The sequence below is a fragment of the Tamandua tetradactyla genome, chromosome 6 (genome assembly GCF_023851605.1).
Source record: "Tamandua tetradactyla isolate mTamTet1 chromosome 6, mTamTet1.pri, whole genome shotgun sequence".
NCBI classification, from domain to species: Eukaryota; Metazoa; Chordata; class Mammalia; order Pilosa; family Myrmecophagidae; genus Tamandua; species Tamandua tetradactyla.
The window spans coordinates 114,470,259-114,496,419 of NC_135332.1; the positions used below are offsets into that span (position 1 = coordinate 114,470,259).

The 26,161-nt window shown below is 34.9% G+C and overlaps 1 protein-coding gene across 2 annotated transcripts in view; it reads right to left on the minus strand.

Annotated features, from left to right (window-relative positions):
- Positions 1-4,161: 4,161 nt before the first annotated feature.
- The window catches only part of TRAM1 (translocation associated membrane protein 1), a 32,859-nt gene continuing 10,859 nt past the window's right edge, over positions 4,162-26,161 (minus strand). For both annotated transcript variants that reach the window (XM_077166972.1, XM_077166971.1), the window contains exons 5-11: positions 25,934-25,992; positions 24,147-24,231; positions 13,194-13,264; positions 12,983-13,087; positions 12,018-12,161; positions 11,227-11,387; positions 4,162-4,347 (exon numbers count right to left, since the gene is read on the minus strand). In XM_077166972.1, coding sequence (XP_077023087.1) covers positions 4,274-4,347; positions 11,227-11,387; positions 12,018-12,161; positions 12,983-13,087; positions 13,194-13,264; positions 24,147-24,231; positions 25,934-25,992 — 699 coding nt within the window. In that variant the 3' untranslated portion in view covers positions 4,162-4,273. The remainder of the gene's footprint in view (positions 4,348-11,226; positions 11,388-12,017; positions 12,162-12,982; positions 13,088-13,193; positions 13,265-24,146; positions 24,232-25,933; positions 25,993-26,161) is intronic.

Sequence of the window (26,161 nt, forward strand, 5' to 3'; positions counted from 1 at the left end):
ATTTCATTATATTTTCTCGTTTTTGATGAAGCAAAAAAGGATTAGTCTGAAAGTTAGTGAACATAAGCACATAAGGATCCCAAGTCCCTTTCATGCATGATGCACACTCAGCACGTCCCACACACACATAACATCCAGGACTTCTAGTCAACTTGCAGAAATGTAGTTTCTAGAACATTGTAGGAAACTAGTTCAAACCTCTTGATAAACATTAGTTTATAATCTATGGTTTTCCTGGTTCCCAGGTAAATGTTGTTTACCTGATAGCGAATCAGAGCCCCAGAAGAATTTGCATTCTTCCTACTAGAAGATAAGGCAACTCAAAGCAGCTAAAAATTCTCTAGAAGCTGTATACACTATATACACTGTCCAAATACAACCAACCATAGACACTTGATTTAAAAAATCATTCTATAGACAATTATATATGCTATATGCTTTTATAATTATCAAGTGACATAAATTCACGATTCAGAAGAGACTTGGGTATCTGACTTATGTACCTTTGTACTGTATAAGCATGCCGACCACATCTTCTGATGGTTCAATATAACCTCCCTGGCTATAAGGTTGGCTCGAACATCTCAGGCAGCTTTATGAGCTTACCTAGAGAACCATGAATTCTTTACTTGCCTCTGACAGCATCAGTTTTCAACAGTGATGTAAACGCAGTCTTATAAGGAATTACTTTGTCCTTATTATTGGCCATCCCTTGTGCTGTGTTTGTCACAAGCTTATCAGCTAATAACTACCATTTAATAAGCTCCAGGCAATTTATGTATACTATCTCAAGTAATTATCAGAAGTCCCTTGAGGGGTAGATGCTATTACTTCTCTCAGGAAACTGAGGCACAAATATTAAGTAACTTACTCCAAATCACAGAGCTGATTAGTGGTGGAGTCAAGATTTGAACTGTAGCCTACCCCTTAATGATACTTGAAATCAACCAGGCTATTTATTGTGCTCCAACTTGAATTGGCTTAAGTTTGATCTTCAAAATAGAAGATACTTTTTTCCTTCAGCTAACTTAAGGTCAAAGCTAATTTATTAATAGTCATGAATTCAAGACTATGTGATAGACCTATGCCTTTCTAAAAAATCTGATTTCCTTGCGTTTAGGGTCATCCAAAATGTCTGATTTCAGTCTTGAACAATTACTTAGTAATTTTTCACTAAAAATAAATGGGCTTAGCCTTTTCCCAAATGGTATTGAATATAGCTGGTTAACATGTGGCACATATACCTAAAGACAGCTTTTTTGTAAAACAAATCATACATAGGTAAACAAAGAACTGGATTGCCTTTGTAAATACTGGGCTCTGCTAACTGCAGTAGATGGAATTGAACAATTTAAGGTGTGCTGCCTTCTGGAAATGGCTGACAGTTTAAAGAGAGTGCTCAGCCACAGATGAACCAAGTACTATTCCTTATTATGAGCTTATCTTTTTGCCTTAGTTCACCTAGTGGTTTGGGCTGTGTATCGAGGGCTCTCCCAAAACACCTAGAAACCCATCAAACCCCATCATTCATTCTTCTCAGACCCTGGGTTTCTATTCTTTTAATTCCTCCTTCCAACACTTGATATTTACTTTGAAATTCTCAAACCTGTCTTATACTGAAGTATTATGGTAGATGATTCTTCTTTACAGAATCACTTATCACACCTAGGATGCTCTTTCGGGAAAAGCATCTGTTTTAGGCATTCTCCCCTAGAATTTTCTTGAGGGTTATTTCTAGAGCTACTGTTTAAAAAATGCAAACAAGTTATCAGTATGATTCTTGTTTCTTAAAAACAATTTTTATTGTTCATATGTAGCTAGGCACCAGAACAAGTTTTCAGTGAATATCTGGCAACACTGTGGAGTACGGGTGCCATTGGACTATTGCTAACATCTGCAACAAAAATGTTCTCCCTTCCATTTTCTAACCTATACAAGTTTTGCCCCAGGATTAGTTCTGAACTTAAAGCTTTGGTAAAACCGTTTATTTTAGGTCATTAATGCCTTTAATTCCAGTATAGTCCACCTGGACCCTCACAACCATATTCTAAAATGTGGGCAAGAAAGCTTTGTACATAAGAGGGAAAAACTAAATCCCCAAATAGCAAAACAACTTGTCCAAGATCATATACTGAGTCTAAGACAGGACAGCAGCTATCCTGGTTCATGGTTCTACATGCTTCCCTTTGCATTTGAAAGTCTGACCTGAGTCCTCACTTTGACACAGCATTGCAAGACCCAGAGGCAAGTAAAGAAAGGGCTTTCCTTGGGGCATTTGAGGGCAGAGTTCTATGGCTTAGAATTTACCTTGTGTGCGTTTTGTAAACCAAGGCGAATTCCCCTGCTAAACCCAGAGTATACTCTGTAAAACACAAATGCTGTAAGTAACTCAATGAAAAAAGGTTCCAGAGACCAGTAAGTTGGGAAACACCTATATTATGCCCTACTGCCAACATTTCTGGTGTACCAGGAAGCAGATTTGCATATTCAAAATTTGAATATTCTCCAGTCAAGAAACACTTTTAAGTTTGTTTAATCCAATGGTCTCCAAATGTATTTGGCCATTAACCTTTCTTTTTCCCACTAACTTGTAACTCTTCCTTCCATGTAACTAATAATCTTTTCTGCAGAAAGTACTTTTGGGGAGAGGCTATCCTAAATGTCTATCAAGAGTGTACTTAAAAAATATGGTACATTTTAAAGAGCTGATACACTAAATAGCATAGAATCTAAGTAAACATCCAGAGAGCAGCTTGTGAAAGTAAAAATTTTTATTTTGATTGATTTCTCAATGTATAGTTCAATGTGATGCCAGTTTTTAATGGCAAAAATTTGAATTATGCACTGAAACTGCATAATGCTACAGAAAGCTATCACTTTTGCCAGAAAGTAGGTAAACAGCTGGAAACAGAAAGCAAAACTTTCTAGCAGCATGGCAACTTAAACTGCAGACAGACTTAACAGGTCTGCAACTTTTACACTAAAAATGGCACAAACATTAGCTGGTTACAGAAGTGAGAAATGGGAAACAAGATGTGAACACCAAAAGGAACAATATATGTACTGTAAAAAACACAGAAGAAAACTAAAACGAATATAGCGATGAGGATTTTAAAGGATAATTATAGAAAAGGGAACCAAATATTTTACTCAAATGCTTTTTAGAGCCTTTCTGTAGAGATACAAATATATATATATATTTATCCAAAAATATGTTTTATACAGATAAATGTTTCTCAATTAAAGATGGGACCAAAGCTATAGTCTTAACATAAAGCACTATCTTTCATAAGACTATTTGTCCACCTGAATTTTTCAAAGTTTAGTGCATTAAATGTTTTCCATATATAATTACCTGACATTCTTTTTATAGATATAAATCAAGTAGGCATTATTTTTCAAAAGGGTTTGCAGGTTAAACAATATTTTTCTAAGATGCTGTATACATCAAACTTATGACCAGCCCCATAAAAATCACTGTAATAAACATATCAAAAAGGGCTATATGTCAGATTTTCCTCTTTATAGTAAATATTTAATTTTCTGATTTCCAGTTTACAAGTGTTTAAAATGCACCAGAAAAATTTTACTTAAGTACTTTTATGTTAATATATTTTGATTTAATATATATGGCAATAAATCTCCACATTGTAACCATTAGTACATATATATTTTTTTAAAAAATTGGGATGTAACACTAACAACCACTACTATAAAATAAAGCACAAAATTATTTTGGTGATTTTACAAATCTTTTTTCCAGGTGTAAATGCTACAAAAACTCCTAAAAATTAGAGAACACTGAAAACATATTAAAGTCTGATTTTGAATTTTATAGTATTTCCTTTTTGCCCTGAAAGAGAACTTAAAAAATATGACCTTGCTGGAACAGGCCACCTTGCTAATATAAAAACTGACAAGAGCAATAAAGTCTATCACTGACATGTAGAATTTTTGTAAATAGTTATCTCTCCAAATCATTAGAAAAATGTTCAAAGATTTTAAAAAAAAGCAAAAAACAAGATATGGTGGTGGTCCCTAAACTATTTTGAAGGCAGGTAGCTTAGTCTAAGCTAAAATATATATTTTTTCAATCATAGTAATCATCCTCCCCTCAAATGCCCTTTAAAAAAAATGCATGAAACAGTACAACAGCAAGAATCAAAGAGCACAAACTGTATTTTCAAGAACAGAACAATCTCTAGTGTTGAAAGATATCTTATAGTAGAAAGCAGATTTCTTTGGGGACATCAATCAATAAACATGTAATTTATTATGATGATTTCTCTTTTCTATTACGGGGAGAGTCTGCTCCATTGGAAGTTACTGTTCCATTCACACCATTTTCTGAAAAGAGCAAAGAGTCAGTATTACTTTATTTTATAAACAAATAAATGCAAATACAGTACTACTGAAAGCAGGAAAAGTGAGAGAAGGTAGAAAACTGTTTTAAAACAATTACAAAATTTTAAAATAGTAATCTTAAAAGCAGTTCTTTTGGTAGATATAGACTCTTTCCACACCTGAGAGCAGACAAAGGAAGTTCTTGAGGATATTACAACATACAAGACTTGGTGTTTAGGAAGACAACTTAAGTTTAAAAGGGTATCAAGGCCTTCCTCTTCTTCAAGCTATGACGAAATACCTGGTGTCAGACTAACAATCCTTCCAAAAATATTCAGAAAAGCTGAATACAAAAATGACTGGAGCTCTGAAAAACAGCTAAGGCAGCCAGGACTTGATGGGCCACCATATCAAAAGAAAGGAATAAACTGAGCTGAATTCTGCACTAACTGCTACTTTTGTTCGTGGAGTATTTTTGGACTCAGTAGCCTGAGACAGAGTAAAATAAAGAAATCATCTAGAGCTGAGTTTAGGGATACCAAGCAGAGAAAAGAGAACTATAGAGAGATAAACTCAACTTTCTATGCACTATTTCTCTCTCAAAGGCAACTGTCAACTATTAAACTGTACATACAACAAACAAGCTCAAAGAAACAAAATAGAAAGCAATTTCTAAGAAACTACAAAGCTAAAGACAGAACTGGAAGTCTCATGTTGCTAGGGAGAAAAACTTTTAATTCAGAGGCATGTATAAATGCTCAAGAGGTTGATACCTTTCCTAGGGATGAAAGAAAACTGAACAGACCAGCTGCAATTAGTTAGAGTAATCCACCCACATTCAATCTGCTGGCCATAAAATGTCATCCAGGCTTCTACAAAATTTTATACCCAATGTCCAGCACTCAATTATGACTTATCAAACATACCAAATAACAAGACCAAATGACTAAAAACTAAGAGAAAAAAATAGCCAGAAATAGATCCAAGGTAATCCAGACCTAGAGTTATCAGACAGAAATTTTAAAAGAACACTGATTAATACACAAGAAAATAAATAAAGAGATGGGGAACTTCACCAGAGAAATGAAATATTTAATCCGGTACTGAAAATACAGATGTAATAAATGAGTTTAACAGTAGATGAGCACTACAGAGGAAATCAGCGAACTGCAGAAAATATTCAGATTGAAGCTCTGACAGGAAAAAAGGGTGGAAAATCAAGAAAGAGCAAAAAGATATAAAAGACAGGATAAAAAGTTTATTTAAATATGCAAAACTGGAGTCCCAGAAAGACAGGCAAATAGGGTAGAAGCAATACCTGAAGAAATAATGGCCAAAAATTTCTCAAAAATCATAAAAGAAACCTAGCCACAGATTCAAAAAGCCCTACATAACACAAAGAATTATAAATACTAAGAAAATCATACCCAGATATATATACTATTTATATAATTGCTAAGAATTGCTACTATAATCTGCTAAGAATAAGCAGAACTACCCCCCAAATTCAGTAAAGACATAAAAGACTAGATAATACAATTAACAAAACTGACCTGATACCTACAGAATACAATATCAATAAAGGCAAATAACACATCCTCTTGAAGTGCAAATAAAACATTCACTAAATTTGAATGTATGCTGAGCTGTTAATGATCATCTCATCAAACTCCAAAGAATTGAAAAGATTTACAGTATGTTCTTTAATCACAGTGGAACTAAGCTAGAAATTAGTAACAAAAAGAAAACTAGAAAATGCCCAAATGTTTGTAAATTAAACAATGCATATATAAATGGCCAATTTAGATATAGAAGAAATCACAACTGGAATTATGAAACAGACATCAAATATGCCCTTAATTGCACGTAATTCACAAGAAGAAATAATGAAAATCAATGAATTAAAGATCCATCTCAAGGAGATAAATCACCACAAACAAAACAGATTAAATCCAGAGAAAATGTCTGGAAGAAATAGCTGAAATAAATGATTCAGAAAACAAACAACTGAGAAAACAACAAATGCTGGCTCCTGATTGATCAAAGATAAAGAGAAAAGGCACAGATTATCTAACATAAGAAATGAAAATGGAAATATGCAGATCTACAGGCATTAACAGGATAAGTAGAGGACAGTGTTTTATGCCAAAAACATTTGCAAATTTAGATGAAATGGACAAATTTCTTGAAAAACAACTTCTCCAAACATGCATAATAAGGAATAGAAATTCTGACTAATCCTATTTATTAAAGAAAGTGAATCTGTAGTTAAAAACTTTCCCATAAGGAAAACTCTAACTCAGATATGTCACTGGTGAAATCTTCCAAACATTTAAATAAGAAATATTACTAATATTGCATAAAGGATAGAGTTGTCCAATATTTTATATGAAGGCAGCCATAACCTTGACACCAAAATGTGACATAGGATATTACAAAAAAGGTTAATTATAGGTCAATATCTTACAGGAACACAGATGTAGCAATTCTAACAAAATACTGAAAATGCATACACATTTACGGTTTCTTTCAGGGATGCAAGGTTAGTTTTACATTTAAAAATCAATCAAGGTAATTCACCACATTAAGAGAACAAAGAAAAACTGTATGGTTATCTAAATAACTGCAGAAAAAAACATTTAATAAAATTCCACATCTGATAATCATAACAAGAATTCTTATTATAGAAGGGAACTTCTATAATCTAATAAAAAGCATCTATGAAAAACTTAAAGCAAATCCCATTCCTAATGGTAAAATATTGAATGTTCTCTCCTTATATGACAAACAAGGCAAGGAAATCTGTTCCCATTTCTGCTATTCAATTTTATGCTACAGTCCTAGCCAGTAAAATGAGGCAAGAAAAAGAACAGTTACAATACTCGCAGATGATATGATTATGTATTTTAGTGTACATTTCTGGAATACGTGAATTAGGAAGGTTTCCCAATACACAAGTTAGTACACAAAAAACTCAAAAGCATTTCTATATACAAATAATTAAAACTGAAGTTAAAAAAATATCATATATATTAGCTTAAAAAGTAAACACCTAAGACTAAGTCTAATGAAAAATATAAAAGATTCCTACCCAGAAACCTACAAAATATTACTCAATATTCCTTCATAAACTCTCCCAAAAAAACTTCCCTCATTCTTTCAGATTTGAAATCAGATGAAGACATCACTTCCCCAATATACATCAATATCCTTCATGAATATAAACATAAAGATTGTCAACAAACACGACCAAATTGAATTCATCAACATATAAAAAGTATTATACACCATGACCAAGTGGGATTTATCCCAGGAATGCAAAGTTGGCTTAACATCAAAAAATCAATTAATAACAATCCATTGCATTAATAATAAAAGAAAAAAAACACTATCAACAATAGATACAGAAAAAGCATTTAAGAAAATACAACATGTTTTCATGATAAAAACACAAATTAGGAATAGAAGGGAACTTCTTCAACTTGATAAAACCCATCTAGAAAAATCTTTAGCTAACATCAAATTTAATGGGAAAGACTGAAAGCTTTCCCTCGAAGATCAGGAAAAGACAAGGATGTTCACTCTTGCTGCTTCTACCTACATTGTTTTGGAGGTTCTAGTCACGATAATTAGGTAACACAACCATAAAGCATCTAGACTGGAAAGAAAATAAAACTATCTGTATTTGCAGATGATATGACTTCGTAAAGTGAAAATCTTACAGAATCCACTTTGGAATAAATGAGTTCAGCAAGGCTGCAAGATACAAAATAAATATACAAAAATCCATTGTATTGTACAACTGCAATGAACAATCTGAAAATGAAATTAAGATAATTCTATTTTCAATAGCATCAAAAAGAATACAATACTTAGGAATATACAGAATAAAAGAAACATAAGACTTAAATACCATAAATAACAAAACTTTATGAAAGAAATTAAAGAACATCTATATAAATGGGAAGACATCCCATGCTCCCCAAGGTGATCTAGAAATTTAATGTAATCCTTATCAAAGTCACGGCGGGCCTTTTTTTTTTTTTCAGAAGTTGATGAACTGATTCTAAAACCCATATAGAAATGCAAGGGGCCCAGAACAGCCAAAACAAGAAAAAGAAGAACAGAATTGTAGAACTCCTACTTCCTGATTTCAAAATTTACCATTTTTCTAGAAAGGAAAGGAATATAAGATACCATTTTTAACTCAGCCCTACCAAACTTTTAGTCATCCCCCATTTTCCTTGGGCAGTGAAATTCTCAAGCAAGGAATGTGTGTGTCCAGGAATTTAAGGTCTGGGAAGGAATCATTTGGTTTTCCAAAAATGCATACCACTTTAGGTTGATTTGTATCCTGCAACCACAGTACTCTTATTTCGTTTCTCACAGAGAATAAACAAAATTTCTACAAGAAAGAAAAAATTTACTGCAAAGCCACAGTAATCAAGACGATGTGGTATTGGCATAAGAACAGATAAATAAACTAATGCAAGAAAATTAAGAGTCTAGAAAGAAATCCTTACAGTTATGGTTAACTGATTTTTGACAAGCATCAAAAATCAAGACAACAGAGAAATAGCATTTTCAACAAATGGTACTGGGACAACTAGATATCTACATGCAAAACAATAAATATAAAATAGTACAACCATTTTAGAAAACAGTTTGGCAGTTCCCTAAAACATGAAACATAGTTATCAAATGATCCAGCAATTTCACTTCTGGGTATATACAAGAGAAATAAAAACACATGTTCATGCAAATACTTGTACATAAATGTAAATAGCAACATTATTTAGAATAGCCAGAAAGTAGAAAAACACAAATATCTCTCAATTGATGAAAGAAGAAACGAAATGTGGCATATCCATACAGTGGAATATCATAAAGTATAAAAGGAATGAAGTACTGATACACATTACCACATGGATGAACCCTGAAAATATGCTAATTAAAACAAAATAAGACACAAAAGGCCACATGTCAATGGAATATACACAATGACATAAAATGTCCAGAAAAGGCAAATCCACAGAGACAAACAGATCAGTGGTTGCCAGGGGCTGATGGAAGGGAAGAATGTGGAGTAACTGCTAATGGGCATCGGTTTCTTTTGCAGCTGATGGAAATGTTCTGGAATTAGTGGTGTTCACACATATAACAACTTTGTGAACATACTAAAAATCTTTGCTTAAAAGGGTGAATTTTTGTTAATTATATCTCAAAAATCTGTTACTAAAAATACATATAACTGACAGAAATTAAAGATTATCTAAATAAATGGAAGTATATACCATGTCCCTGGGTTGAAATATTCATATCTCCCTAAATTGATCTACAGATTCAATGTAATTTCAAACCAAATTCCCAGCAAGCTTTTTGTTGCGAAGACTGACAAACCTGGTATTAAAATCTATATAATACAAAAATCAAACCTAATCAATAGGCTGAGCCCTTGATCTTGGGGTTCGCCCCTATCAAATTTATTTCTGCAAAAGATAGGCTAAGCCTATTTATATTTATATCTAAGAGTCACCCCCAGAGAACCTCTTTTGTTGTCCCTCTATGCCAATTCAGCAGGTGAACTCACTGCCCTCCCCTCTAAGTGGGACATGACTCCCAGGGGTGAAAATCTCCCTGGCAACATGGGATAGAACTCCTGGGATAGAACTCCTGGGATGAGCCAGGACCCAGCATCATGGGATTGAGAAAGCCTTCTTGATCAAAGGGGGAAGAGAAAAATGAGCGAGTTTCAGTGACTGAGAGATTTAAAATAGAGTCAAGAGGTTATCCTGGAGGTTATTCTTATGCATTATATAGATAACCCTTTTTAGCTTATGGTATATTGGAGTGCTTGGAGGGAAGTACCTGTGACTGATGAGCTGTGTTTCAGTGGTCTTGATTTTTGAAGATTATATAATGATACAGCTTTTACACTGTGACTGTGTGATTGTAAAAACCTTGTGTCTGATGCTCCTTTTATCCAGGGTATGGACAGATGAGTAAAAAGATATGGATAAAAAATAAATTAAAAATAAGGGGGATAAGGGGCATGAGATGTATCAGTTTTTCTTTTTACTCCTTTTTCTGGAGTGATGCAAATGTTCTAAAAATGGTCATGGTGATGAATACACAACTATGTGATGATAACTGTGAGCCATTATTTGGACACCATGTATGGACTTGTAGGTGTGTGAAGAGTTGCCAATAAAAATATATATATTTTAAAATACAAAGGTCAAGAATTATTAAGACAAATGTGAAGATCAGGATGAGAAGACACAAACTATCACATATCACGACTTACAAGGAGCAAACCAGGGTTTGCATATGTAAAAAATTGGAATTTCCCATGTTACCTTCCAAGGGAAGCAACACATACATGTTGAAAAAAATTAACTGCCATGTCAATGCATTTTCTATCCATAGTCAGGAGAAAAGAGGTTAGATACAGGCTCAAAGACAAAGGATTAAGTTATCAGAAGTTACAAAAAAAAAAAAAGCTGTTCCAGTTGGGACTACAGGGTAGATGGGGAAGGGCTATAAAGAGCTTGTTTTGTTTTAAAATGTAAGATGCTTAAAAACACAAACTATTATACTCTAGTTATTCACTAAAACTGCCCGTATGTGTTGGCCAACCCTGGGTCCCAATAACCAAGTATGGAAAATTTGCAGGAAAGTTAGTGAATAGGGGAATAATTGACTCTCTGGAATCATCCAAATGTGACATGGAGTAAGATTACTTTGCCTCCAACTTCGATTTTAAAAAATTAAGTAGGCTATTCTTTATAAGATTAAAAAAAAAAGAAAAAGATGCCACAACTTTTTTTTTTTTAACATTGTCTACTTCCACAAGTTTTTCATTGTTTACTGGATACAAACCTGTTCCTTTTCTAGAAGACCTGCCTTTAGTCATCGTTGGTTTCTTCTTCACAGTTGGTGCTTGAAAACTAGAATGTTCCCTCCACCTCCGAAGCTGGAAATTAATGAACTTCCACATCATGAATGCTTGTGTAATACATATGGATGCCAGAACAGCAATTCTGAGAAAATTTAGAAATAACAAAAAATTAGAGAGTACCCAAGCAATGTCATCAAATAAAGTATTTTATCTCTTCTCTATTTTAATAACTCACTGAATTCATGATAGGTTCAGCCATATTAAACTGTGGACAAAAGTTTATTTTTCCAACTCTTCTGGAGGAGGGAAAGAAGGCTCTTTTTATTTTAGTGACTAATACTTCATCTCCTTGTTTTTTATGGATGACTAAGACAGTCCGTTATTTGAATCAAATGTTAAGACTGAGGTTTCTAAAATCAACCTACAGTGATTATTTAAAGCAACTTGGTATGGGTATTACCTAATATACAATAGTAAAAAAATTCATGCCTGAAAAGAGAATGGATTACTTTGACAGTATTAACTCACTGGGTTGATGACATTATGTTATTAAATAATTATTCCATTAATGATTTATCCCAGAAGTTAAAAAAAATGCTTTAATACTTCAATTTAGACATATGAAACTGCAGCAGGTATGAAATCAAATCAGTGAATATTCTCCCTACCTCCCATGTTTATCCCCTTAATTTTCAGGTGATTCACATCATAGAGAAATTGATAATTCATATTATATAGCAACACAAAGTGTAAACAATGTTAAATTGACTACCTAACAACCAACACATTGAAGTTTCCAGTACTGAAATCCAGCTTCTGAGTCTCTGCTCTTGCAAGGCCAAAGCCAACAGTAAGTACAGAAAGAATTAAAGTCAGAAGTCTTCCCAAAACAAACAGAACTGCCCACAGAGAAAACCTGTAAGGAAAATGTCAGAAGTCAAAATCATAAAATTGCAAAGACAAGAGATAATTCTAGTAGAAAACAAATTCCTGTTAAGTAAATGCATACTAAATTCTAAAACAGCCTTTCTATTCTGAAAAAATATTCTGTGGTCAAATGTTTAGGAAATACTGCATATTACATCATATTCTTGACGATACAAAAACACATATTACCATATTTAAGGCTCTAAGAAGTCCAGCAAAGAAATTTATTTACTTTTTTGTTTAGCTGATCCCCTTTATTGGAATAATTGCTATTAATGTTCTTCAGAACTACTGGTACACAGAACAATTTTGAAAAATGCTAGACCAAAAAAACCACAACTATGCTGTAAAGAAAAGGAATACCAATTTACAGTGAAGAGTCCTGATTTTCCTTTTTTTTTTTTTTAAGGCTTTATACTCCTTATAAGTCATAACTCTCTAATCATGTTTTCAGTCCAGGTTTTCCATTAAAATCTTTTAGTATCTTTATTCTAATGCTATAATGCTATTATTTCATTTTTGTCTGAAAGTTCACGTCTCTGTTACTCCTTCAAAAGAAATACAGAAAGGTAGGGGAGGTTATAAATGCAAATCCCAAAAAACTTCAAAATTACAAGTTTCAATACAATATTTAGCTAGTGAAGAAAGACCCATTTTAGATAGTAAAATACCAACTCTAAATTGCTAAATAGTTTCACTTTATTTAAAGCTTACAAAGTAATATAATTACCGAGAGCATGGACCTTGGCAACACAGACAACTGACTTAAAGCACCTGCTATACAACAGACAGAATGGCGGAATAACTTACCCTTTCTGATACTTTTCATCACTAAAATAAAACAGGCGGGAAATGTGGAAAAGAAATTCAACAAAATAATGCAGCACCAAAAGAACAAGTCCAAGATGATTCAAACTGTTAAAAAAAACAAATTTAAAATGATAAGATTAATTACCAGTTAAGACAAACTGGCATACTATCTACCCATTCACATACACAACCAAGAAAAATCCCAACTCACTTCAAAAGATAAGCTCCAGCAATGTGAAAGAGGTAAAGACCAATGTAGACTAGTTGACGTGGAATATCTTCCTATTAAAGATAGAAAAAAACATCACAGATTAAAACATGCTGAAATTTAAAGAAAAGGATTCTATTCTTTAATAGCAATGAGGTACTATAATGGAAATAGAAGACATAGAGGCTATTGTGCCTGCCCACTTCACCCTAACCCCTCATCCCACATTAGCAGAATGTGGCTTTATCAAGTTACTTCACTCTCGGCTTCAGCTACCTTATCTGCAGAATGTGAGTAATACTTGGGTTTGCTTGAATCAGATGAAGTAAATTCCCTTTCAGCACTAAGATCTATGATTCTTGTTATAATAAACATTTATTAAGTAACACAATATTAATAACCCTAATTATATACTGCCCATTTAATGTCCTTCTAACATTAAAACTGCTATGATAATGGCAGTAGAGATGCTTTTGTTTACTTAAAATACTATTCAAGTTTTTTAACGAATGCTTTAGTCCCTTCATTTACACTTAGTCGTTAAAGCTGAAGAGTAAAATGGAATCTTTTATAATACAACTTAATTGTATATTCTTTCACCTCAGCAACCCTGCGAGCTTTTGCTTTTTTTTTCTCAGTCCTACAGTCTCTAGCTGTACTGGTTATCTCAGATGCATTTTTAAGCTATAAGTCAAAACCTATTAGCAGATCATGAAATCAATTTGGGGAATCACATCAGCATCCTTTAAAATAAGAAAGAAAATACAAAATGTCAGAGTATATATTATTTCATGAAGCTTTTATTTCAGATTTTACATAAAAATAGACACGTGTACTGGATTATGATGTAAAATCTATTTTTTTTTAAATCTTGGGTTGTAGTAAAAATGTTTAAGACACACTAATTTTGCTAAGTCCAATAAACATCTGTTGAATAATGAAATGCCAACACCTCATTTCTAATCTCTCTGGTTTTGGCAGTTTTCCTTATAAATCTTATTAGGACTATTTATGAACTGTGGCTGCTAATTAAGATTATTAAAACAGGGGACTGATGTAAGCAGACTGAACTGTCATTACTGTGGAACCTCACTAAACTTATCTCCAGCATTTAGTATAATTGAGTACAGGTCTTTCTTTGCTCTCTCTTTCTCCCCCTATATTTCAAGAGAGAGCTACTTCACCAAATCATTTGAAAAAGAGTAGAGATTTTACAACTATTATTTTGGGATTGAAAACTCTTCTCTTACAAGAATGGCACAAAACAGAAAATAGCACAGTCTGATTAGCACTACATTTGGGACTCTTGAGGGAAACATCCAGGACACAATATCAAATTGTCAGTTGTTCTTTCAACTGTAGATAGATGCATCACTGAAAATAAGCTGTTTTAAGAGCCTTCCCACATTATTTTCAAATTTCTAATAAAAGTTTTCCCTTTACATAAAGGGGCTGGTGGTGGTCAGAGAAAGAGTGCAGAGATAACATGCTTAGAAGTTCAACCACAAGGGAACCTTTCTTTTATTACAGTAACTTCAGAAAAGAAATTTTAGTATTATAAACACAATCTGCTCTGCTGTGGGTATTGAGGCTCTAATGTATATAGGATATACCAGGGTACCCCCAAATGTGGGTATAACACATAGGTAGTATACAAAATGACTCTAGACTGTACATGACAAAATACACTTACTTAACTTACAATGGAAGATTTTTAGTTTTTTTTGACTGCTGATGTACACTTATTTAATTACATTTAAAATTTTTGTAAATCAATGTAAAATATAAATTTTCTGAGTAACTGTTGGGAAAACTATTTTATGGAGGGGTGTAATTTTTTCTTCGATTTAATTTTAAAGAAGAAACCCCCAAAGTTTTAAAAACACATACTGGTCACTGAATGGAATAGAACCCAAACTGCCTGTTATTCTTCTGTGACAAATCTAAAATACATAATAAACTACACTGAAAATAGCCATTCCACTTCTCTCCCCTTTTATCCTTAAATCCCAACCCAATTAGGTGGTATGAATGTAGATGAAAAATTGGTAAGAGCTTCTTTCCTAAATCCAGGTTCAACTTTGCACTTAGTCCTGCCTTTTAGTCAACTAATTGAACCAATAAAGAAGGTAAAATGCAATTACCAGCTTCCATCTTCACAACCATCAAGTGCACAGCAAGAACCTTTTTTTCTTTCTTTTTTTGGCATGGGCAGGCTCTGGGAATCAAACCTGGGTCTCTGGCATTCTGCCACTGAGCCACCATTGCACTGCCCAGCAAAGACCTTTTTAAAAAGTTATCTATAGCTTTCAAAAGGACAGAAAGATCAAAAAATATTTTTCTAAGTAATATTCCCTTCAGCTATATACAAACTCACCAGTGTCTCTAAGTCAACGTGGGAACATGTGAAGCCTGCCAGAGAAAAAGTGAAATGCTGACAGAGATAATACCACTGGGAATAGTGGGGACTGTGGCAAACTGGAGAAAATACATCCTAGACTTAAATTAGATATTTCCATATGACTAAAAAAATACAAAGGTGGTGGGATGGTGTGGCATGATTCTTAAAACAAGAAATTTCATCTGGATTTTATTTTGAAAATGCTACTTTTTAGCACCCCTGTCCTAGTTCAAACTCCCCCAACCTGCTCCAATCCCCATGTGGTGATTACCCCAGGGGTGTGGTGCTTATGTGTCAGAGGCCAATCACAAAGGCTTTATACAGCACGGTGGTCTCTGAGGCTTACACATTTGCATGGAGAAGTGGGGAACAGGAGAGAACAGAAGAGTCTGGGTGGATTTGGTCTTCCTAAAGAAGTTCATTAAATCTGTCCATTAGCCACTTTTTGGACTTAGTGAAGTCAGCCTGCTGTCCATAAGCAACTCTTCACTGCTCTCCCATCTAGAGTCTAGGTGTATACAAATATGCCTGACAGAAAGCTATTTTGGTTTCTCAGGACACTTTCACACTTCCTAAGAACTATCATCATAGGATTGTTATGTAAACAAACTTTTTCTCCCAGGAGCCAGAAATGAGGGTTATTTGTTTAAGATTATCAAGCGTTTTTTTTTTTTTTACATTTTAGAGGAGAAAAAACTTAATGAAAATGAATTACTAAAAAGCTTTACCAAGTTCTTAAATATTCTTAATGCCAATGTTCACAAAGCTGATACAAGGAGGAAATCATGGACTAGTGACTACAATCCTGACGGTCTCATTTTTTATGGAAAATCTAATACAATACACTTGACCCTTATGGGTCACAATTCTAAAATTACAAATTGTGCTTCAAGTGACATTTTATAATTAACCATGACCAAACAGAGAATATAATACATAGGATTTCTTTTCTTTCTCAGTTGCCATTGCACCATCCTTTTACTAAAGGATAAGCATATACTTTAGTAACGTACATTTTTATAAGACAATAATACTTAATTACACTGTCCTAAAAAACAAACCTGACCACAAACTAAATATCACACATATACTTAAATATGAGGCAAAGATTTTCCCCTAAACTCTAGATGTAGCCATCTTATTTCAAATCTTTACAAAGTTCTTAGATTATAGGGATCTATCTTGATTACTTTATTTTGAACAAAAAAAATGTTTTGAGCAACACACATAAGCCTGAAATACTTCATTTAATGCTATTTTTAAATGCCTACAGATGTCAATGGAAGAATCAGGAAGACCTAGGCAAAGTAATCTGACCTAGATTTAACCTTGGTTACAAGTGTTAGATATAATCATGAACAAAACTTTAAAAACAGTTTAATTGTGAAGCTTATGTATGCAGCGGAGAAGCTTAGCCTACCTATAGGTATGACTAAGATTTACTTTCAGAAGACCTCTTTTGTGGCTCAAATGTGGCCTCTCTCTCTCTAAGCCCAACTGTGCAAGTGAAATCATGGGACATGACATCCAAGGGTGAAAGTCTTCCTGGCAGCGTGGGAGATGACTCCCAGGGATGAATCTGGCCCTGGCACCATGGGATCAACAAAGCCATCCTGACCAAAAGAGGGAAAAGAAGTGTAACAAATAAGCTATCAGTGGCTGAGAGAGTTCAAATAGAGTTGAAAAGCTATTCTGGAGGTCACTCTTCTGTGAGTTTCAATTACACATTGCTACTTGCCATAACTTGCCAAATGCAACCAAAACCATCCCTTGCAATCCTAAAGAGCATCTAGGGTGCTATATGAGATTCTACAAAGATTCCATGAACTAGGGTAACTTGCCAGAAACTTACAACCTTCAGATGGATCTCTGGACCAGGTAAGTCCTGAAATGCAGAGGGGGCCAGGCTCTCCAGAACATCAACTAGTTCCATCCCCCATCCCATATTATCGACAGCCCCTTCCAACACGAAAAACTTAGAATGGGCATAGCCCAAATTCCCCTAAAGAGAGGGAGAAATATCAAAGGTGATTGTGCAGTTACACAGAAAAAGTAGGGTTTAACAAATGAGTATGACTGCTGAATCATTATATTGACATTCCTTTCAATCTCCAGTATCTTAGACCAGCTAGAGGTAAAAACCTAAAATTGTGGAATTTTAACCCATACCAAACTCTGAAATCTGTTCTACAACTAATTGTTGCACTGTGCTTTGTAACTTATTGTTTTGCATGTATGTTATTTTGCACAAAAAAGAAAAAAATTATTCTAGCCTCTGGTGTTTCAGAGCAGCTAAAAGGAAAAATTTGAAATAGTGGAATGGTAACCCATAACAGACTGTTCTGTAACTTGTTGAAGTGTACCTTGGAAATCATTGCTTTTTCCTTCTTTTCTTTGTAATTGTTATATTTAACAAAAAAAAGTTTTAAGAAAAGTTTAAATGGTACCATATCATTGAGATTAAGAATAAACATCTACAAGATTAACTACTACTTTCTTAATTTTATATAGTTGATACATGGGATAAGGTGTCATACTCCAAACAATCTAGAGAGAAGCAAAATGATGTACTCCGGAAAAACTATTAAGAGATTTTAAAAGTGGCCCTCACGATGAACGACAAAGATTAACATTAAAACTGCATATGAAGTGAGGCATGCAACTAGATTAATTAACCTTAAAAACTATGTTGACTGAAATGTCAGGAACAAAAAGACAAATATTAACATGCCTCATTCAAATGGACTAATTATAATATAAAAATTTGGTGAACTAAAGTTGAGAGCATGGGATATCAGGTTGGGGCATATTGTAAAGGGTCCTAGGTTGTAAGCTCTTACAGAAGTCATATATATTCAGGAGGTGTAACTGTTAATTCTAAATTCTCAGATACTGAGATGTTTGTATATAGCATGGTGTTTCTCAGAAACTTTGGGTATTTATGTGACACCTGAGACTCAGAGCTCTGAAGCTATGAAAGTGAGCAGTACCCCACACAGGAACTGTTAAAAAAGTTGAAAAAGTGATCAGACATCAAGTAGAGATATGAATGAAGCTGATCTGGATAAGACTAAGGCATATCAGAAGACTGGGTAAGGATGATATCCATATTTTAAAACTTCAACTTCTGTGTGAGACTAAAGGGAGAATGTTTACGTGGTGCAAAATTTGTATTTTGGCTAGTGCATTTCCTAATTTAACTGGTTTGGTCAGTTTAATTGAACACCATAAGTGCATGGAGTCTTGAATAGGACGTGAGATTTTGTTCATTATCCAGGTTAGTGTGATACCCCAATAAATTCCAGTGATTTGGACAGTGAATAGAGAAGTATTTTCAAATTCCCCGGGGGAAATGGTGAGAAAGGGGGAAATATTCAACTTCACCATTTGGAAAATTTCTGAGATTCTCACAAGCAGTGGGGACAACCAGATCAATAGCCTGAGCCCCTGATCTTGGGGTTCGCCCCTTTGAAACTTATCCCTGCAAAGAATAGGCTAAGCCTACTTAAAATCAGTCCTAAGAGTGACCCCCAGAGAACCTCTTTTGTTGCTCAGATGTGGCCTCTCTCAGCCGACACAGTGAATGAACTCACTGCCCTCCTCCCACCCCATAGGGAACATGACTCCAAGGGTGTAAATCTTCCTGGCAACATGGGACAGAAATTCTAGGATGAGCCAGGATCCGGTATCACGGGATTGAGAAAATCTCGACCAAAAGGGGGGAAGAGAGAAATGAGACCAAATAAAGCGTCAGTGGCTGAGAGATTTCAAACCGAGTTGAGAGGTTAGCCTGGAGGTTATATTTCTGCATTATATAGATATCGCCTTTTTAGTTTATGGTGCATTGGAGTGGCTAGAGGGAAGTACCTGAAACTTGAGCTATGTTCCAGTAGCCTTTATTCTTGAAGGCAACTGCATAGTGATGTAACTTTTACAATGTGACAGTGTGATAATGAAAACCGTGTGTCTGATGCTTCTTTTAGCTATGGTATGGACAGATGAGTAAAAAATATGGATAAAAATAAACAATAGGGGGAACAAAAGTTAAGATAAATTAAGTAGATTGAACACTAGTGGTCAGTGTGAGGGAGGGGTAAGGGGTATAGTATGTGTTCTAGCTTGCTAGCTGCCAGAATGCAACACCAGAGACAGACTGGCTTTTAATAAAAGGAGATTTATTTCGTTAGTTCTTCAGAGGAACGGCAGCTAACTTTCCACTGAGGTTCTTTCTTACATGGGAAGGCACAGGGTGATCTCTGCTGGCCTTCTCTCCAGGCCCTGGGTTCCAACAACTTTCCCCGGGGTGATTTTTTTTTGCAGCTCCAAAGGCCTGGGCTAAGCTGCAACTGCTAAAATGAGGTATGCTGAGCTGCTTGGGCTGTGCTACATTGAGCTCTCTTATTTAAGCACCAGCCAATTAAATCAAACATCATTCATTGCAGCAGGCACGCCTCCTAGCTGACTGCAGATGTAATGAGCAACAGATGAGGTTCACGTACCACTGGCTCATGTCCACAGCAACAGAACTAGGTACCTTCACCTGGACAAGCTGACAAATGAATCTAACTACCACATGTCCACCCCTTGTCAACTCGGCAACTACATGCATCACTAAATATTAAGGTGAAAAAAATTCTCTTCTGACTGTGGACCTATGAACCTCAAAGCAAGTTATCTGGAGCCAACATACAAAGGAGGACACTCACAGGATACAGATTTTCATTTCCATAGGGAGAAATTGGAAGGAACACGGGTCACAAGACCCAGACAGGTCTGAAAACCTGCAGGGCAAAGACCATTGGATTTCAAAGCCTGAAAGTCATTTATCCTTCAGCTTTAGAGAATGGCAATCCCACCCTTTCCAAGGGTCTATGCAGTGGCCTGCCTTTTTCTGAATCAACCTCAGGGGACAACGAGGAGACCACCTTTCTCTTGGCTCCACTCTCTACAGGCATCGGGGCCACACCTGGGCTCTCTGCCATTTCCAGGGGACACACTCAACCTCTCCAGTTGGTGGTAGCCAGACTCTCCCCAGTTCCCCAAGGAGTATGCTCTACCTTCTCCAAGGCCTGAGGCTGCACGACTCTTTCTCTGAAACAAGGTGGGAGACTCACCCACTCCATGTACATGGGTGGGTCCACTCTCTTGGTCAAGGTTTCTTGGCTTCAGACCCGAGCTTCCATGGTTCTCACTCTGCAAACTCCAATTTGCCCATCTTGTGTCCCCCTTTGGCCAGATTGGCAGCGATTCCATTTATACCAACAGTCTCTTCAAGCACTCCAGGACTTCTCCATCATTCTCTTCACAGTTCCTCCAAAATCTTGCCCTTAGCATCCAAAAAACCGTTCCAACATATCTGGTATTTGCAAACTGCAGCAGCACCCCACTCTCTGGTACCAAATCTGTTCTAGTTTGCTAGCTGCTGGAATGCAACAAACCAGACATGGATTGGCTTTTAATAACAGGGGATTTTTTTGTTAGTTCTTCAGAGGAAAGGTAGCTAACTTTCAACTGAGGTTCTTTCTTACATGGGAAGGCACAGGGTGATCTCTGCTGGCCTTCTCTCCAGGCCTCTGGGCTCCAACAACTTTCCCCGGGGTGACTGCTTTCTGCATCTCAAAAGGCTTGGGCTGAGCTACGAATGCTGAGATGAGGTATGCTGAGCTGCTACACTGAGCTCTCTCATTTAAGCACCAGCCAATTAAATCAAACATCATTCATTGCAGCAGGCACACCTCCTAGCCAACTGCAGATGTAATGAGCAACAGATGAGGTTCACATACCATTGGCCTCATGTCCACAGCAACAGAACTAGGTACCTTCACCTGGCCAAGTTGACAACTGAATCTAACTACCAAAGTATGTCTGAGTTTTTTTTATTTCTCTTTCTGAGTGATGCAGATGTTCAAAAAAAATGATCATGGTGATGAATACACAACTATGTGATGATATTGTGAGCCACTGATTGTATACTACATATAGAATGTTTGCATGTTAATAATGTTTGTATGATGTTTTATCAATAAACTAAGTTAAATATTAGAAATAAAACATATGAACTTTTATCCACACTTCCTTAAGAGCTCACCTATTCAAATTGGCTAAGAAACGGTATTTTGGATCATTTCACGGACAGAATGTAAGACTTTATATTGCAGCATTCATATATATAATTTAAAATTTTCTTCCCAAAAGAAACCAAATTATCTGTGACCAATACACTTCTTGAACTGCTAATAACAGTATTCCTTTCTTCATTTGTCTGTAGGATCAATTCAAAACAATCACTGTACTACTTTCTTCCAATAAAGAGTTCTTACAAAAATAATTTTTAGAGTAAATTTTAAGATACTATTTAACACATATGCAGCTGTTACTTTCAAATTATGTTAATTACTTGAAACAGTTACTTTCAACTCTCATATGTAAGTGTTAAAAATAGTTTCAGTTAAGTTCTAAGTTATGTAAATTATTCTATAAAAATTAGATTGCATTTCTGGGGAAATGCCATCTGGCAGGAACTGATAAGACAAGAGCTTCAGGAACTAAAATGAACAAACACTTTGAAATACCTCTCTTTACAATGGTCAGTGAACAGATGTAGATAAATGGATTAATAATGAAACTAAGAAATATGTCCATAATGCAAATACCTGAAGGAAGCTTTAAGTATTTAGGCTCTGATGGTATTATTACATCAAGAATCTATGAAACTCTCAGTAGCACAGTCCAATGGAACTTTCTGCAGTAACAGAAATGTGCTATGCTGTCCTGTCCAAAACAGTGGCTGCTAGCCACATGCTAACGAGCACTTGAAATACGGCTAGTGTGATTATGAAAGTCAATTTTGTTTTAAGTTTAATTAATTTAAATTTAAAGAGCCACATGTGGGTAGGGTACCCTTTTAGATCATTCAGCTCTAGGTCAACTATAACTCATGTTAGGTGCTTAATGAGATATGGAAGGGCTACTAGAAATTATGGGCCTAATAATATTACTTGATCTTAAGAAAGTTCTAAGACAAAGCTTTAAAAATATAAGATAACCTTCATCCTATTTCTTCGTCAACCTAAGTGGAAACACAATCTACTCTGTAAAAGAAATCAACATAAAAAGAACTTGCATGTCACAGCACATCGCCTCTACTGTGGTGCTGTTTCCTAATCCTAGCAGACAGCATCAGTGACAAAGGACACAGGACACATAAAACACAAACACAAAAGAATAGCAAATCTCAGGTGCCAATACTCATGAGTTATTCATTTGCAGTATACATAGAAATAAGTGTGTGTGGCTTATGGGAAGCAGGGACAAACTGATCTCTGGATGAGCTGTCATGCTTCTACTCGAGGAGGCTTCTCAAAAAGTAAGAGGATTTTTTAAAAAACTTTAATTATGGAAAAAAAATATAAAGAGACTGAGAAGTATAATAAATTAACATATACCCATAACTCAGTTTCAGTAGTCATTAATTACTGGCCAATAAATGGCAATCTCGTTTCCTTTATACCTGACTCTGTTCCCCTATCTGATACTATTTTGAAGTAAATTCATGTATCATTTCATATATGAAGTTTTTTAATAAGCTCTCAAAGACTTGATTAATTTATCCAGGAAAAAGAAATGATGTGTTGGATTATAAAACTAGAGAAGATTAGTGTGAATGGAGCATAAGGAAAGAACACAGGAACAAGGGGCTAGGGAATAAGAGTGCATATGGGAGAAACCCTGAGAGCATAAGTAAACAGATTGTTTGTTTGTTTGTTTGTTTAAAGCAATAAGGAACTAGAACAAAATAGGCTGCAGGAGAGAAAGGGCTGGGTCAAGGAAATAACACTGATTTTTGAGATATCTTGGAAGTCTGACTTCTGAAGTATTAGGGACAAAATTAGAAGCTGCATATTGCAGTACTCTAGTAATTTACTTATTCAACTAAAATAAGTATCTTTCTCCTATGCTAAAAAGGGAATGCTCCACCCATCTCAGGAAAAACTTTACTGGCAAATATTTAAAATACAGTTGACTTTTTTGATACTGAATTTTCTTTGAGTCTTGCATATAGAATCGTTGGTTCTAGAGTCATCTAATTCTTCTTGTTTCACTTATGAGATGAATTACTAAGAATGGTATCAATAATATGAAACTGATATTTTTAAAACATTTCATTTTAATTATACATAATATAATTTTAAAATGACCAATTAGTATGTTAAATGTGAATGATCCCCCTCTGATGAATAAGATTTTTTTAAAAAGAAATATTTAAGAATTTTAGTCTTTGTGCAAGAAGGTATAAGAATGATGGGGGAGGGCGGGCCACAGTAGCTCAGCAGGTAAGAGTGCTTGCCTGCCATGCCCGAGGACCCGGGTTCGATTCCTGGTGCCTGCCCATGTAAAAAAAAAAAAAGAAAAAAGAATGATAGGGGAAGAGGTGCAGTGACAAGAAATGAGGGACGACAGAGATGCAAGGAAGTATTTTAATTTTAGAAAGAATTTCAAAAATGAAAAAATATTTACAGCAAGACACTTTTTACAACTACACAATCCCAGCTTACTTTTTTGGTTTTCTGGAAGTAGAGTTCAGGAAAAGCATGAAACCAGTAAGCCAACTGTGATATGTAGAAAAACTTCATTTGAAATCTGCACAACACAAGAAAGTGAAAAATAACTTTTAAAGCATAGTATTTTTGCAAAATTAAGTAAACAAATACCAGAAATTAGGAGATACTAAGTATGCCTTTGTATTATACTTTTGGGTCCCCTTACAGAACTCTGAGTACCTTTAAACAACTCTTCAATAGCCATATCCACCTTTGTCCCTAGGACATTCCCATCAATAGACAATGCCCTTGGATTGAACAACAGAGGCAAAGTCACTGTCTGCAGAAGGCCTTTGACATGCAAGCTACCTAGGAGGAACCTTGACCCCTTTTCTGTTAATTAATAACTACTGATTAGAATGTTACATTAGCTACCGAAAGCATAAGGAACATAACTTTTGAGGGAATCAAATCAAGATCTATTGGGTTTTATCAAGAGAGGAATAGAAGAGCAAAAAGACTAACAATCACCTGAAACTGGAACAAATCTAATTTCAAATATCCTTAGACTTTTTTTGTGGGGAAATATTTATTCACAAATAAATGGAAGCACATTCAGGCATCATGCCAGGAATAAGGCATACACAGGTTTTCCAGGAGATTTATCCTAATTAGTTTAAAATCAGTAGACTTTTCTCTTCTTTATATTATATCCCTTTAGCCTTACTACTTTCTCTTCATCCTCCCTTCTCCCTCTCTTACATAAGTCTGAATACCAAACACAAAACCAATCTGAAATAATTTCTGGAAATTATTAAATGATTAAACAGAGTCCCACATAGAAATATTATGTTTATAGCCCCATTCTATAAAAGTTCAAGGAATTAATACCATTTTTGGAAATCAGAGAATGACTTAGCAGAATGGATATTATTGTAGACTCAGAACAAAGATATACATAGTCGTGACTCCCTTCTTTCCTTCATATCATTTTCTCCAATTTTCACATTATAATGTATGTACTGAGTACTTCTAGGTGACAAGCACTTATAGTCTACTTGGTACAATGGAGAATATAAAATAAAAAAAGAGAATTCTTATTGTTATTATAGCCTTGGTGAGCATGGACACAATAGAAGACTTAAAAAAGATTTAATAAAAGACTTACAAATGAAACAGTTATAGAACAGCCAAGACAATATATAGATTCTACACAAAATCATAAAAAACTAAAACAACAAATTCAAGGAAGGAAAAGATCAGTATAGGATAAAGTGGCAAGAAAAATAATATGGAACAAGTATACTAGAGCTGGGCTAGAGGAATGAGTAATGTAACTGAATAAATGTTTATGCAACCATTGAGTTCTCTGCAGATTGTATAGAAACTAAGGGGCTATAAGAACAGAAAAGAAATAATCTTTGCCCTCAAGAAGCTTATGGTAAAGGAGAATAAGAAATAATAATAAGAAGTGAAAAGAGACTGGAGGCAAAGAAAAGGAACAATGGTATAGAGAAGATGGAGTAGTGAAAAGGAGGGAGAGAGAGTGAAGCACGGGAAAAGAAGAGTAAGGATATTGTTAAAATCAGTCATGTCAAGCTAATAAAGATGTTGAAAAGACTATGTACATCAAAGTACAGAGGAATTATTTTCTTATGGTAATAGGACTACCAAAGATATATTTTCACTTATTTTATGGATTTGCTAGAAGACCTAGAGAATAATAAAAATTAAATCTGTTTAAAAGTGATGTGACCATGATCCTTAACCAAGAAAGCAAAGCCCTGCTAAAAATGACTTACGTCATCAGAGTATGGGGATAGGCCCGCCACAAGATAGTTGGGTCTGAGATGTAGTTTTCCTAAGAAAGAAGATATAACAGTTAGCCTACAAATATAATGCAACTTCTTGGAAAATAAGGCAATATTTTTACTCCTCACATATTTACAATTTCCATGTCAAGTTCCAAAGAGCTCATGAAGCTTAATTTCCTAGTTGTTTAAATTATTTTGAATTTAGTTTGAATCACT